Below are 16,007 nucleotides of genomic sequence, written 5' to 3'. Positions count from 1 at the left end.
AACCCTGATAGTAATATCACATCTGTTTAACCAGTATATCTTGATTCGTATTTCAGGTGTCTTTTTATAGGCATGGTTATTCTTTTTATTAGCTTATAAAAGGTAGAAAATGAGGCTTCTCAACAATATGTGTGTTTGTATATGATTCATTATGAGTTTCCTTTGCTGCTATAAACAAATGAGCTTATCATGTGTTGCAACACAGGTGAGATATTTGAGTTTTCGCAAACCAACCCAATGAAAAAAACAAACATAAAAACACCAGTGTTGTGGTAAAGCATCAACAGGTACAGGGCGGACATCTTTGGATTTTTGGTCCTTTACAAATGATAAAAAAAAAAGGAAATAGCAAGGAAAGGGAAAAAAGTCATGTAAAGCTTAAATTCTTTGAGTCCATAACACCAGCACCGTCTCCACTGTTACAGTATGTACATGCCAGATGTACCACATCACATTTTCTATGATTTTAGCTGAATTGTACTCCCTTGTTCTTCTTCAGCCTGTGAAGACAGATTCCTCCTCTGTTGTCTCTTCCAGTGAAGGAAATGAGGCAACAGTTTAATGTGTAACAGCACCCGTTTCATCCACCTGCTCCTGAGTTTGAGTTTTCTTTAAGGGGCGTCTCAACCACAACCCTCAGTCTGCTTCATGTAACACTCTTCTCATCTCCACCATTGTCCTCCTGTTGCCAGGAGACCACACTGATGGCCTGGCTCAGAGAAGTGATGAGGGAGGTCAGGCCTATGAGGTAGCCGTCCTCCCTGCTCCCCTCAGCCCACGGGACGTCGTGTTGGAGCTTGCTCGTGTCAGGCACAGGGATCGTCTTCCCAAAGTCTATCATCCACACACTGGCCTTGCTGCTATGGTCGTGGACAAAGAGAAGCGAGCTGCCAATCACCTGATCAGGTCAAACATATATTTATATGTAGATTAAGCAAGGATGAATTTAAGTGAGGTGAAAATAAACTAAGAGACGAGTGAAGATAAGCAAAAAGACCTCTTGGTTCAATATAGTCTAATGAATTCTTTACAGGTCCATCTTTTATTGCATTCACTGATATTTCAAATCCTCGTTCTTCGCTTCAGATAGAATTATTTAAAGCAGAATTTAACAAAAAAAGGGGAGGATTTGTCTCTCTAAACCAACCTCATGGGTTCTGAAAAATGATGAATTCATTAGTGCATCACTCAGGGCCAGGAGTCTGGAGTGGTATGCTTTCTGAGGGCAGAGATTGGAGGACAGAAGAGATAAACACTTGCAGTTTAGCTGCAAAAAATAGTGTTAACACAGGGTAAAACATTGAAATACATTCAGGAGAGGGGACATAAAATATATAAACAACAATGGCAGAGATTAGGGAGGTAAAAACAGAAAACTAAGAGAAGAAAGTTGTTTAAATTTCCATTTCTTATTAGGTTTTGTTGTGTTTGACTTTTAAACTGACATTTAAAACCTTTCTATATGATGTAATATTTTTTTTAACTCACAGAGTTACACACAATCATGTCTGATATTATATTTACTATCTGCTCACCACAGGACGATGAAGGACAGCTTTTTTTAAAGGTGAGAGCAGCGTAATGCAATTAGTGTTTCTAGGATAGACAGAACTGACCAGGATGTCCAGCTGACTCCTGGTGAAGTAGAGCAACGCCTCTGTGACTTGAGCCAAGGTCAGAATTTTTCGGAAGTCCCGCTGGACACTTCCATCCTCCATCTGACTCACACACACATGCAGAAACACAGCGGCACAGACGGGGCACATTTGAAGACTTTTATGGAATGAAAAAGGTCTGGTAAATAGGTAATTATGGGTAACATGAGTTGTGCAGTGATGTACTGGCCTTTACTCCTACCATGATGCCTTCTATCCTGAAGCCCAGTGTCGATGTAGAACTGGTTGTATCCCTCCACTGAAGGTAGCGCCACTTGGTCACACCTTTCTGTGCATGTTCCTCTGCTGATGGAGCTGACGGGTCTATTTTCACCATCTTTTGGTACATGTCGCTTCGCAGGGTGGCTTTGGTCCGAGCTTTGGCCAGTTCCTCCTCCTGGTATGTCCTAAAAAGGAAGCTCCCATATAATTCCTTGTGTAGAAAAACATACTGCTACATGGAAATTGTTTTAGTTTTGACCACCCTCACCAGAGGCATATTAGTATAATTACACAAAACCTCACCAATCAACACTTCCTATTTCCTATCCTATTAAAATGAGAAGATTTGCATTATAAGATCTATGTGAATTACATCCCTAATTTAGTAATTAGGGACAAAAAGGTGAGATTGTTTTGCCAACTGCTCAACATTTAAGCCAACGTGGACAAGAAGTCTTTAAAGTACTCAGTAAAATGGAAATTTGAACATCTACAATAGCGTGAAAACAAGGCAAAATCCACCTGACAAAGATCATGTAATATGGTCAAAAACTGCAGAAAAGCTAAATGGATCTCCAGGTGACATTTTAGTTTTTAAATCAGTTATTAAGGAACTGCAGGCAAAGAGGTTTAAGGTGAATCAGAGTGACACAAAATGGTAAGTTAATGAAAAACTGGTGATCAGAGATGACCCTACTCCCACTCTGTACAATCAGAGCCGGACTCATCATCTCTCAGGAAAAATTGCTCTCAAACTTACCTGACTCCCATTTTGCAGTCCATGATAACAGGTCTCCTCAGGCCGCTCAGCAGGTCCTCCAGTCGGATGTAGCTGTGCTCCCCCCTAGTGACCATGCCATGGTACTGTGGGACAAAGGGTCTCAGCGAGTCTCTCATCAGGCAGTCCAGGCAGTTTGCCTCCACTTCATTGTACAGTTTCAGCACCTCCCCTCCCTCACTCAGCTGGAAGTTACCTGGTGACACCGGCAATGAAGGGACAAAGATTAAGATAATTATGGTTCCACATTGTAAATAAAATAAGGAGGTAGGATGTGGATATTATCTGATTTCAGGACCACTCTTCCAATTTTAAAAGTTTTGTAAAGTTATAACATGAACACCAAACTCCTAATCACTAAAATGATCTGTATGGAGTGGTGACGTCTTTTTCATGACTGCCTGAGAAAAATCAATACCAACTGTGAATTAAATTATCACTGAAGCTTCAGTTTTAGTGATAATAATTAGGTAAACATGTTTTAGTCCTCTTTGAGGTGACAGGCCCTTACTTAGAGATCCTGACCTGATGAAATCTGTTCTAAAACCCGCTGAATGAAATCAAAATGGACGGTGGTCAAAAGGTGTTTTTCATAGTTCCTAAAAAGGTGACTCTGTGGAGATAAAAATAGTATTATTTACTTATGGAGCAATGTTGGCTTTTTACAGTTATCAGTAGTGTAGAGAAACATACACAGTAGTTTCTGTTAGTGTCTGTTTTGGATGAACTGTAACACACATGCCTTGATGTCCAGCCAGCTGGACCCAGGAGCTCTGCCGCCGCAGCGACCAGTGCATCATGGTCAGGTAGGTTTTCCAGGAGCGACACTGAGGCACAGAAGAAGAGCAGAGTATGTTGTTGTTGTCGTTATGCTAAAGAGGAAAACCTGATAAAACATATCAAAAAGAGAGAGAAACATATGTCGGGGAACATTATACAGAATTAACACCTCCTCGGTCATCAGTGTAGTCAACAAACAAATGTCAGTACATTTTGTGTTTACAAACTATGCATTCCTGGACAGTTATAAGCTGTTTTGTATATACACAAAACAGCTACCACACTAGACACAGACATGGCATTGAAAAACCAAAAAAAAAAAACCAAAACAAAACATGGGAAGCTAGAGTCGACCTGAGCATGCTCAGTAGAGACACTGTTGCAATATGACAAGTTTGCAGTTTGAAGAAAATATCTATGTTATAGGGCTTCATCCTTCTAAATGCAAATGTTCGCATCCTAAATGTTACCATTTTGATGGGATGGTGATTCCTCTGTAAAAGTCTTCACCTTTGATTCATACGTTATGGATTACTGCTCAATGTCTGACAATGTAAACAGACAGCATACACTGAGAAAATGAACATCTACTCCCTAGTCCTCCTGCAACTGTCTGCTCCAACAAGTCCTCCAACCTAAACAAACATATAGGTCGTTCTACTCCCATATCTGTAGCAGCAGCAGCAGCAGCAGCAGCTAGGCATGCAAACACCATTCAAATCTGTCCTTATCAAAGTCCTCTTTCAAGCTCATGCAAATCACCAGGACCACAGGTGCAAAGAACAGTTGAGAAATATAGTTTTAAGCCTCCCATCAACGACCTGAGCAACCAATGCTCATACTGGGATAGCAAATGCCCGAACTGAAAATATAGTTTTAAACCCCATCCATCCAATCTCTGTTGTCTCAGGCATTCTCACCTTCCTGAACGCCTTCCTCTTTTTGCCAGCATCCTCTCCTTCGCTGAAGACCTCATCACTCTCTGCTGAGGAGAGGTTGATGGAGGAGCAGGAGGAGGTGGAGGAGGATGAGTGCAGAAGCTTTGAGAGGATTGGATGTGGGGAGGACCACTGATGTGTTGTGGAGGCCCCTCTCAGCTCCTCAGCCTCTTCATTCTTCTCCTCAAGGGTTTCCCCGCTATCCTCGTCCTCTGCTACTGAAATCGATCTCTTCCTCTCTTCACCCCCCTCTTCTTTTCTCTCTGACTCAAAACTTGAGTTTCTATTTCTCCAGTGTTTCCAGTCACTGCTTGTTCCCCCATCCCTTCCCTTATGATCAAGCTCCCTTTCTCCTCCAGTCTCCTCCACTCTTCTTTTCCCGCTCCACCTTCCTTTCTCCCTGTCTCTGTCTGTGTCAGCTTCACAGCTCCCCCCTAACTTCTCCTTCCTCCTCGCCCTCCATTTTGCCCTCACTTCATCCCTTGCACACTTTGTAGTCGGTTCTGCATCTTCTTTCCTTTCTGTGGCTTGAACAGCCTCATCATGTCTGAGATGCTGCCGGTGAGGGATGCTTTCTTCTGAATTGAGCTCATTGTCCCACTCTCCGTCGTCTCCGAGTCCACCTATACACTGACTGTAAGGCGGGAAGCTCATTGCCAACTGGAGTCTGGGTCTGGATCTCAGTCTGACTTTCCTGCAGCTGCTGGAAGGCCCCTCACCGATCGTCAGGTGTTGGTGCGTCTCGTCCGATAGTTTGGCAGAAAAGTCATTATTCATCATTTGCTTATTCTCTATCTCCATCTTCATCCCTTCTATGTGGTTGTCATCTGTTGTGTCCGTCTTTGTATCCATTGTGCGGTGTAGAGAGTGAATCTACTCCATGAGTCCAACATGTGCTTGTATGAAACAAACAGGAAATGTTTACAAGAGATGCACAGTTTTGAATATGTTTGAGGAAATTAATTTACATGTCTAAACGCCCCTCTAACAAAGCCTCAGTGATATACTAAGCTTTCTCAAAAATGACACCTATGTCCATGTGTGTCCAACTTACCTCAGCTGTTAGTTTTCAGTGACAGAAAACTCTGCCTGTCAGTGTGTTACATCTCTCTCCCATTGTCTCTGCTGGTGCCATATTTTGCATGCAGTGACGTCATTAAGTTTCCAAACCTTCATAAAGAGGCGTGTGCCACAGGCTAAGAGGACATCTAGGAATGATACCCGCCTGTGACGGATAGCAGGACGGAAATAGAGTAAGGTGTCCTCCCAACAAATATGAGTGTGTACTTTGTGGGTTAACTGTTTTAGGGCAGTGTTTTCTGACTACACAAAGGATTAAATAAATAGTCTGATGAACATTTTTTGAAGGTTTTATTGCAGCAATTGAACAGATTATATTTTAGAATAGATTTGCAGCTAAGCAAGACACATTTTGGCTAAAACTCAGTCAATTTAAAATATGTTTGTATATTAAAAATGCACATCTTAATCATAATGGTATATTTTGCTCAAGTAACAATGTTTTAAAGTAACATTTCAGCCAGCATGACAGTTATAACTTCCAAGAGAAACAGCTCTAAAATCTGTTCAACACTAAATGAATAAAAAAGTCATTTTGAAATAAATATTCACATGTATAGATGCTGACAAAATATATGTGATATAACCATCAAAATTTGACGTAATTGAAAACATTTTTAAAACTCAGCTCATTACCAAGGAATGTTATTTCATCCTGCTTCTCTTAACAATAATGGATTATTGGTCATTTTCATGTAATTTCCACAGTTTTTATTTCACAACACAAATTTTACCAGAGAGTGTTTCATTTAAAAAGCATTTGTCTAACGAGACTGAGACAAACTGACTGTGCACTCATTCAGACCGAAGCAACAGCCAGTCACATAACTGACTCTGTCTGTTTGTCTTGATTGTGTGTGTCATGAATTAAATGGTCATTAGGAAAATGGGATTGAAAAGTAAAAACTTTGGGACTTTGGAAAAGGGACATGAGTTTTAAAATTGTTTGTTTTCACTATCTAATTGTCACGTATTACATCTTTTTCTCTGTAGTTTTCAATATGTCTCTTTATATCAGAATATATTTTGTATTTATTTAACATGGAACAATGAAATAGTAAACATCAGGTCAGTGCTAAAAAGGAAATGACAATGAGAGATTTGTATGAAATGCTGAGGTTTCAGATGCGTCAATCTCATAAATCAAACGGTGTTTCCATTAAAGGCAAAATACCAGCGTGACTCAGAGTACATGAATGGGAAATTGCTACTTTGAAGATCTACAGCTCAAACAGAGCAGCTCAGGTCATCCCTCGGCAATCTGTCAGTGTTGCACGGCCTCTTTCTGAGTCATTTTCAACCACATATTGCTCTTAAATCATCATTACATCTCAGTATGAGGGTCGCTCTCTGCACTCTCTCACTCTCCTTTATTAATGTCCTCAGGCTGCCTCTGTCTCATTTATTTCAACCTGACTAAGTGTGTGTCTGTTCTGCAGCTCTGTGCCGTTGCCAAAGTGCAATTGGGGCCTCTCCCGGCTCAGATTTGTGGGGGTTATCTGGAGGGGACCCAGCAGCTCTGCAGTACCTGTCAAAGAATTTGTTTCTGCAGTCAAACACACTATAACATACTCAGGTTGTCAGTACCAAGTGACTGATGCTAATAGCTCGAATAAAATTACATTTCTGTGTGCCTTTGTGAGTGTGTCTGTGTTATTTCTTTGTACCCGCAGCAACATCTTTTTCATCCTCTTGCTCGTTGCTGTTCATGTTCTCCCTCTCTGACACCGATCCATCTGTTCTGAGCTGTAAACAACAAGGAAAACAAGCAATCAGAGGCAGTTGAGTTTGAGCTATAACCCCTGAGAGGATTTTGGCAATAATACACACTTGTGTAAACACAAACTCATGAAATGCAGTCTAAGACAGAACGCTGTGAGCAGTAAGTTCAGTGCTGTCTGTAGTAATATGCCTGTATTCTTGCCTGCTCTGGTTTCCATTCAACTCTCAGCAACAGCCTCATGTAGCTGAGGATGAAGAGGACACTGAGGAAGATGAAGTTACTGGAAACACCCACCAGGGCTGATGAGACAGGGAAGTAGAACAACAAGTATCTGACGAAAGGACACAGAGAGAAACAAAGAAAAATGTCATTTTGACATTACAGGTGTTTTACTATGATGAGAGCTTTGTCTCAGTTTCAACTTCAGGAGATGATTTCCTGTAGCCATCTTCAACAACCCATAGAGAATACATCTGAACTTAATGCACTTGAGCTGTGATTGTAGTTGGAGTCACTTTTTCTATTTAAGAAAAAGTGACTTTCTATTACTCAAAACAGAAAGTGTCTGGTGGTTGTGGCTGTTGGTCTCTTGAGGCAACCGCTCATCCTCCACAACAAGATGTTTCTGTTCATCATCGTTAGCTGTTGTGTTGAGTTGTTTTAAATGGAGTATAACCAAAACCTGATGTTTAATAAGACTGCTGCTGAAACATGTTCTCAATCATGAGCACTACACGTGTCTTAAGGTGATGGCACATAATCAACATTTGGACAGTTATCCACAGGGAAAAACAAACTCTATGTGACTTCACTTTGAGCTGTAGGTTATAGAATATGTGAATTTCACACTTTTCTTCCTCATGTTTCATCAACAGAGAAACATAACCGGATCTATGTACTGTTTCAGTTTCATGTTATAAATCCATGCTTTGACTCAGGTATGTGCAGTATATGAATGATTCTCACCTTATGCCAGTGAAGTGAGCGTGAACGTACAACTGAGATGAGTAGATCTGCACCTTATTGGACAGGATCTCAATGACAGCTGTGACCGAGGGGGCATACTGAACATGAAGAAAAACTTATTGGATACACTTAAACAAAATATTTTGGTGATTTGCTGTTCCAGCACACGTACACACGCTCACAAAGCAGTGTACTACTCACAGGGTCGTCAGTAAAGTCGGAGAAGAGCTCCACCTCCAGCATTTGTTTCTGTTCAATGGCTCCGCTCAGAAAGGCTGGGAGGAAGAGCAGCGTTCCCATGGTCCTCAGCAGGTCTGAGCGGTATCGCAGCATGCTCTGACCACAACACAACAACACTGTCACCCTGGCAGCACATTACCAGAAATGATTTTATTCAGTCCTCTGGGGATTCATTAATCTTCTCTTTCATTACAAATGTGTGATACCATATCCCCAGAAGATGTTCTCAGTGATGGGATGCTGAATATTTAGGAAAGGATGACTGAGTGACAGGGTTGTGTGCTCAGTTTAATGAACACCAACAAAAGCGGATTTCAGTGGTGCTTTGTGGCAGTGGATTAGACTGAAAGGTGTTTCAAACAGGCCAATTTATGAAGCTGATTAGTATGGAGGTGCAGGAATATTTGAAAAATCTTATATTTTAAAGCACTCCAATACGAAAACACCACAAAAAGCACCATATCAACACCTCTATAGTATAGTGTTATTAGGGGACTGCTGCACCCAGTTACATTATAACACCAATAGGGTTTCTGTTTTCCGATCACTCAGTGTTTAAGTAAGTGATCTCTACATCTGAATTAATACTAAATAATAATAATACATTTTATCAATATAGGCGCCTTACAAGGCACTCAAGGACACCTTACAATGCACCGTAAGAAGAATTCACCGTGTATCTCTATCAGTCATTATTTCACATATTCATCCCATCACCTCATTGCAGTGGAGCTCTGCAGCAAGCATAAGCAGCTCTCATCTGGCTCTGACCAGGTTTTGTGATTAAGAGGTTATTGTGCGTCAGCGCTGTACTCACAAAGCGAGAGCTGGAGGTGGACAGCAGTTGTCTTGCCTGAGAAACACACAGCAATGCAATACAGTGAATCACTGGAGTTTGCAGGAACTAGTAATGAAGCATTACTTGATTGTACACATGAGGCCATCCATTAGGAGCGGAGCAAATCTTCAGTGCAACTCACAGAACGAGCAGAGGAAGCAATCTGGCCTCCATCCCGAGAGAAACAGGTTGTCTTGACCATGAACATCCCCAGCTCCTGATTGGTTGGGGACTCGGGCAACTCCAGCTGCAGAGAGATCTGATAGGCCTGGCCAAATGTCAGCACCTGAAGATACATTTTAAAAAGATGATAATATGAATAGAACAGATGGATGACTGAAACACAGACAGAGATAGATACATAGACCAGATACATAAATAGATGCGTATACACACACACACACATTCATACATACATGTTTCTTGTTCCTCATAAGAGAGATGTTGGCCACTGGGTAAGAGCACAAAAAAGAGGAAGGAGACTCACAGTCTGTCCTGCACACAAAAATGTGAACGACTGAGTGTGAGTAAAAGCAAGAAAGAGGGAATAAAACACACTATAACGTCAGTCTGTGTTTTCGTGATGCAGCTGCTCATCATTTCACCTACACACCTGTAGTAATAGTGCACAGGTGTCGAAAAAGCCGCCTTGGGCATGTAAGAGTAGTAGAAGCTCCCGTATAAAAAGGCAGCGAGCCAGAGGAGCAGCAAGATGACAGAGAAGACAACAAAGCCCTGCAAAACCTTCTTGCGGGTGTGTGACATCGCTGTAACAACAGCATCCTGCAGCCTCAGCAGTGAACGGCCAATGAGGACTGACGGTTCTTCATCATGTTGTGAACGTAGGGGACTTTCTTGATCCATAAAATCTGAAAGTCCAACAGACAATGAAGATAATGGGATTTTTTTTGAAAAACAGATTAAGATAGGGTTAACCAAGAATATCTACAAAACTAAGACAGACAGTGTATTAAGGCATAAAAAATAACATAGAAAGATAAATACAATATCATTACAAGCATGTTTTAAAAAGGTGACTGAATAGATGTGATTAAAAGCAACGTAACTACTCAGTTAAGTTGAGTTACTGAATTGTGTCAACTGTTTTCTCAAAAGTTATTTGAGCCACATTTTCCTCAGAAAGGAAACACTGTGCACTGTATACAGTCACATTAAGTTAAAGACACAAGCCATCACATTCATAATACTGATAGCTGAAAAACCACTGAGTCCAATCTAAGTCACAAGCAGAGGCCTTTCACATCAGATGACACCAAACTGTGTCAATGGCCAACTGCTACTGTGGCAGTATTACATGTAACAAGAAGCAATCATTATACAATGTACTTTGCAAAAATGCAGGAGGATTAAAGGTATTTATCAGTGCTCCCCACTAAACTTCTGTCTGTATAATTAAGCTGTTTGTTTTCTCAATTCATGAAACTAAAGTTTTGATCATATTTGATCATTAAAAGAGGAAGGGAAAATATAAATGAACATTAATATGCAGATCTTCAGAACAAGAGTTATGTTGGAAAGAATTATTGTGCAGGGATACTAAAGCATTTTAGCTCAATATCCAAATCAAATCTTGAAGAAAACAGTTTAATTGAAATAACCATGTGGTATCCAACAACAGCATGCCTGTAACAGTCTCGCTATAAAAAAAACTCACCTCCGCTTTCAGTTTCCCAACTATGAGCTGTTAGGAAATCACTTCTCCTTTCCCTCAACTGTCTTGGTCCACAGTGTCTTTATGAAATGTTGTGAACAGAAATAAAAAAAAAAAACAACCTTATCCCTAGCTCTTAAAAAGCTGCCATTGGACAGGGTTTAGTCCATCCCACATGAAGAGAGATGCTGGTGCCAACTGGAACAGAGTTCTTGGTGTTGAACATGACACTGACAACAGGGGTGAGGCTTGATGACTTGAGTTTATACTTATATATATATTTACCAGACAGGCTACACAACAATATTATACTATGTCCTGCTGGAATGTTTTGGTGACGCCACTGGACATAAAGCCAAATTATGTAGTTTATATTAAGTAGAAAACAAACAAAAGTAACATTTCAGAAAATCAAGGCTGCTGGTATGATATCATAACTCTCCATAATATAATATAATATAATATAATAATATTATATAATAAGAATGTTTATATCTATCTTAACAACTGATATTTACATCCATGACAATGTTAGATGATAATTTGACCTTAAGGGCAGCCTAAAAGCTTATTCATTCACTGTATTTGATTGCCTAATCCAAACTTTTATTTTACTTTTATTTATTATTATTCAGTTGTTTAATTGTTTGTTTTTCTGCATTGCTGCTAAGTGTACTGCAAAGGCCTAATTTCCCCCATACTGTATACCACTCCTCGATAGTCTGATACTGTCCAATAGCGCCCCTAATGCCAAATATGTTGATGACCCCAAAATGTTCACATCGTCTCTCGTCGAGAGGGGGCGGCATCCTCTGGCAGAAAGGAAAAACCCCGCCAAAATAACCTCCAGCGTAGAAGAAGACGATTTCCTCCGTCTCGTCACCAATCACACGCAGCGACTGTTGCTAACCAGAGATCTACAGAAAGGTAACGTTGGAGTTGAACTGTCTCTGATCGCTTAGGAAGTCGCTAAAAACTTGTTAAATGATGTTTATCAAGGAGTGAGAAAACACGCTAATGTGACAGTAGATAATAGTGGTTATGTGATAATGTTGTTTATCTTTGGGAAAGTGTGCACTGTTTGTTGTCATATCATATTTACAAACTGCCTATACTGTAATTACAGTTAGTAAGATTACTAGAGCTGCGACCCACCATTGTTTACTTTTACAATTAATCTTCTCAGCATTTTCTCGATTAATCGTTTAGTCTATGAAATGTCAGAACATAATGAAATAATAGTGAAAAAATGTCCATCCCAGTTTCTCAGAGTGCAAGGTGATATGTTCAAATATCTTGTTGTATCTATCAACAGCTCAAATCCAAAAGATATTCAGTTTAATATGACACTAAACAGAGAAAAGCAGGAAATCTTGATATCTTAGATTCTTAAAATATTTGCTGATCATTTTTCTATTGATGGACTAACTGATTAATCGTCCAATTATTGCAGCTCTAAAGATTACGTCAATGGACACAGTCGATCAATCAAATTATTCGAATAACAGTTGTCCTACAGTGAAGGCTGACAATATGATGAGACAATACAAATGTAAACAGTAAAACAATTAGAGACTATTGCATACAACACATTAAAATGATGAAAATGTCATACTAAAACCAGTAAAATACTGAAAAACTTTTCATAGTTATTTTATTTATGAAAAAAGACTTCACTTCAGAATGTAATGTCTTGTTATTCATGTGTTTTGCCCTCTCCTGTCTTCTGGTTGCAGGATGTCCTGTAATACCAGTGTTACTCGTGTTTGTGTGTCATCGGTGGGCCAGGCACAGCGAGCTCCAGTCCACCTGATGCCCTGTGAGATTGAACACAATGGGCCCGCCCAGGTCTCACAATACTTCACTGCCACCACAAAAGACCGTAAATATGGTACACTCAGAATATGTTTAATCTCAAACAGATTTTTAGTTTTTCAAAGCCTCTCTACCAGGAGACTAAAGCTAATCGTTACTGGAGAAGTTTGCAGTTCATAGAAAACACTGGTGGAGATACAACCCATAAAGAAGTAATCACACTGGGACACACTGGTGAGTCTCTAACAACTATCCTTTGTGCATTTCTCCCATTACAGAGAAGACAGTGTCATTCAGAGGCCGCGGGCTGAAGGGGCAGGAGCTCAGCTGTCCACAGGACTACACTGGCCTCGTGCTCAAAGAGATCAACAAGTCTGGCTCCGACCAAGAGGTAAACACCACTGACAAGTGGTCTGGGTCAGTCAAACATACAGCAAAGCACTGACTGCATAGGACATAAAATCAGGCATGCAGTTGAGTGGGTGAAGAATAGGTAAAAAAAAAAAATCCTAAAACAAGAATAAAAGACTCTTTGCTGCTACAAGAGGTGTTTGCAAGTTGCTGCCATAGAGGGGTTACCAAGGACAGACTTAGTGCAAAGTTCATGAAATAAAAAGTAACAGTGCATTATCATTTGAGGAAATGCTCTTTTTTAATTACTGCTGTTTGCTGCAGGGGTTGAATTTATGTATTTTCACTTCAAAAATCAATTTTCATGTGCTTGTATGTGTGTCCAGGACAGGACAGTGAGGGTATCCTCTGTGTTTGACAAGCTGACTTACTGGAACCTTGAGACTCCTCCGAACTCTGACGACGCTGTTGTGATGGCGATGGATTGGCCAGAGCTGGCTGAAGCGGTGAGGTGTTTTTTTTTCTTTATGTAGACTGTAGTTTAAGATAAGTTCATTTATACTAGTATGATGTGTGTAATATTTAACTGATCAGTGGCTTGTATCATTAAGCAGAATTAAAGTTATCTGGTTAACTTAAGTTGAGTAAAGCTGCTGCGTTTTTTCTTCATGCTATGTTCCATATTTAAGGGGGTCCATATTTTACTTGGCAAATCTACACTGATCCCCTAACTTATTTTCTTGTGAGGAGATAATCAGAGCATAGTCCAGCATACTGATTCACTAACAATAATTTTAATCAAACCAGTAGTTTCTGCCACAGAAGCAAGTGCTATTAAAATGACTTCTACAGCATAAACAATTTCTGACAGCTTGTCTTTTACTGCGCAAGTAAATAATCTGTATGACTAGCAAATACAATATGGTTCAATTAAAATTGGATTTCTAGGTAGCAGCTTTGCTGTTGGAGCAGTATTGTGGTACCATCCTTTTAATTGTTTCTCTACAGTTTAACAGATAGTAACAAAACTAGTATTGACAACAATATTTAATCAGAATATTTGGTTGGAAATACAAGAAAACAGAGGCAGCCAGATTTGTAGGGGAAAGCTGATATTTTGGCTCTTCACAGATCCATGGGCCAGTAGAAGACTGAAGAGACACAAAACTTCCTGCTAAAAGAAGGCAGGCTGAAGTCACCTGAACATGTTAGGATGAAATGTACTGTTTGCTGGTTACTGGTCACAAAGATAACTTCAGATATGCTAACCTGTTTAAAACTACTGTTTCATAGCAATAGGTAACAAGTGAAATGTTTATATTTTTGTATATGTTCTTTTGTAGTGAAGTAAAGAAAAATAAAAGATAATGTTGACTGAACAACCTGTGAATTGTGTGATTCACTGAAACATTACAACATATACACGTTGTTTGGTCTGAACAGTGTTTATTCACAAGGTAACATTTAGATTAGGTAGATCATGAAACCTAAATAACCAATGACTCAACTGTCCCTTATGAGTATCCACTCTAAAACTCTTAGGTTTGTATGGTAGTACTGATACTAATCAATTTTCATTAGGTCAGCTCCCAAAACGTGAAATGCTGCAGAACAATAAATTCCAAAGAGTCATTTAGGCACATTTAAAGTTTAAATTTAAACATTTAAAGAGAAGGCAGAAGTACTGCATCTGTTGAAGTGTGCTCATAATGTATATTCAGTCTTCTACATGAGAAACACTACAGAATACGCAAAGCCAAACACATAAAGAGCGGATCCCAAAAGTTATTCACTCCTCCCTCACTTCCACTGCTATCCTACCAGGGAATGTAGGCTCAGACAAATAAAACCAGTTTCTATTCCTAACAACTTTTAATTCACTCGGATGGGAAATGTCAAGTAACTTCAATGATTTCAGGAGAAATCATAAGGACAAGACATGCACAGTGCTAAGAGAATCCAACCGTTTACTGTAGGCTACTGTATTGTTTGTCATTTAAATACTGCAAGATCAGAGAAGTTGGAGCAGCAATCTTCATGGTAAGTTTGTCCTTACAATAAAATGAAATACCTTTCCATAACATTTAGACACTTTAGTTAGTTTGTACAGCTGCCACATTGATATTTCTGGTCAGTTGCCTTATTTAGGAATCTTCCTAATCAAAGACTTTTTACTGCACTGCTAAAGGAGGTGAAGAAACAAGGCAAAGTACAGGCCATATAGCACCCATGATTTCCTACTTCATGAAATATACTGTATACATCTGCTATTGATGATGTGACTTTATGAAAACTGAAGCAAGGAAAAGCTCATATTTTAAGTTTTATAGGTTATAAAATGGCACAGTCTGAGTCTATTTCTAGAACTTGTGTAGATATTTGCTGCCACATGAACAACTCTCGTGGTTGCATCCTGTCAATATAACACTAGACAGTACAATGCTACTACATTTATCAGTCAAAGGTTGCTGGCACAGACTCACACTGGAAAGGCAGTTGTACAAATTAAAACTGATAAAATTCAAAACACAACAGCTTTTCCCTTATTTGTGTTTTAAGTTGATATAGTAAACAGTAGGTGTAGGTAGGTGTAACAAGTCATTCAAACATACATTTCCTGAATCATCCCCTCTTCCAACAATGAAGTTTGTGATCATTTTTATACTCATACAAATGTATAAATAAAAGATCAAGATATTAAAACAGTACAAACTTAAACTGTAAAACACCTCTTCAATTTTACAAAGAGTAGCACAATAGCACAGGTGTCAGCTCAGTTTTAGGGTTCTACAGAGACAATGGTCATACAGTAACATTAAGTGTTTGTTTGATGAATGAGTGCCAATATGACAGCCACATGGCTGGTGTTTACTCTGTGTGTATGAGTTATTGTATTTCTGTACTTATGGGGATACAAATGTCTGCAAAAGAATAGACAACCAGGGTATC

General features: G+C 39.6%; 2 protein-coding genes across 3 annotated transcripts; one reads left to right on the top strand and one right to left on the bottom strand.

The window, feature by feature from the left end:
- Positions 1–5,727: 5,727 nt before the first annotated feature.
- On the bottom strand, positions 5,728–10,983 carry LOC111232568 (seipin-like). Of its 2 annotated transcripts, XM_022760149.1 has the most exons (10): positions 10,896–10,983; positions 9,834–10,089; positions 9,637–9,715; positions 9,363–9,506; positions 9,200–9,235; positions 8,344–8,478; positions 8,143–8,240; positions 7,378–7,507; positions 7,121–7,199; positions 5,728–6,981 (listed from the first exon to the last, which is right to left on the bottom strand). In XM_022760149.1, the coding sequence occupies exons 2-10, from the start codon at positions 10,082–10,084 to the stop codon at positions 6,836–6,838; spliced, it is 1,098 nt and encodes a 365-aa protein (XP_022615870.1). In that variant the 5' UTR covers positions 10,085–10,089; positions 10,896–10,983; the 3' UTR covers positions 5,728–6,835. The 2 variants fall into 2 exon arrangements, with proteins under 2 accessions (XP_022615870.1, XP_022615873.1); XM_022760152.1 differs by lacking the exon at positions 9,200–9,235.
- Positions 10,984–11,738: 755 nt separating this feature from the next.
- On the top strand, positions 11,739–14,432 carry rnaseh2c (ribonuclease H2 subunit C). The gene is made up of 5 exons (XM_022760306.1): positions 11,739–11,819; positions 12,629–12,783; positions 12,986–13,098; positions 13,445–13,564; positions 14,190–14,432. Exons 2-5 carry the CDS (start codon positions 12,630–12,632, stop codon positions 14,211–14,213), a joined length of 411 nt encoding a protein of 136 aa, XP_022616027.1. The 5' UTR covers positions 11,739–11,819; position 12,629; the 3' UTR covers positions 14,214–14,432.
- Positions 14,433–16,007: the final 1,575 nt, after the last annotated feature.

The sequence above is a fragment of the Seriola dumerili genome, unplaced genomic scaffold (genome assembly GCF_002260705.1).
Source record: "Seriola dumerili isolate Sdu_G_001 unplaced genomic scaffold, Sdu_1.0 BDQW01000331.1, whole genome shotgun sequence".
Taxonomy (NCBI): domain Eukaryota; kingdom Metazoa; phylum Chordata; class Actinopteri; order Carangiformes; family Carangidae; genus Seriola; species Seriola dumerili.
This window is presented reverse-complemented; position numbering and strand designations above follow the sequence as displayed.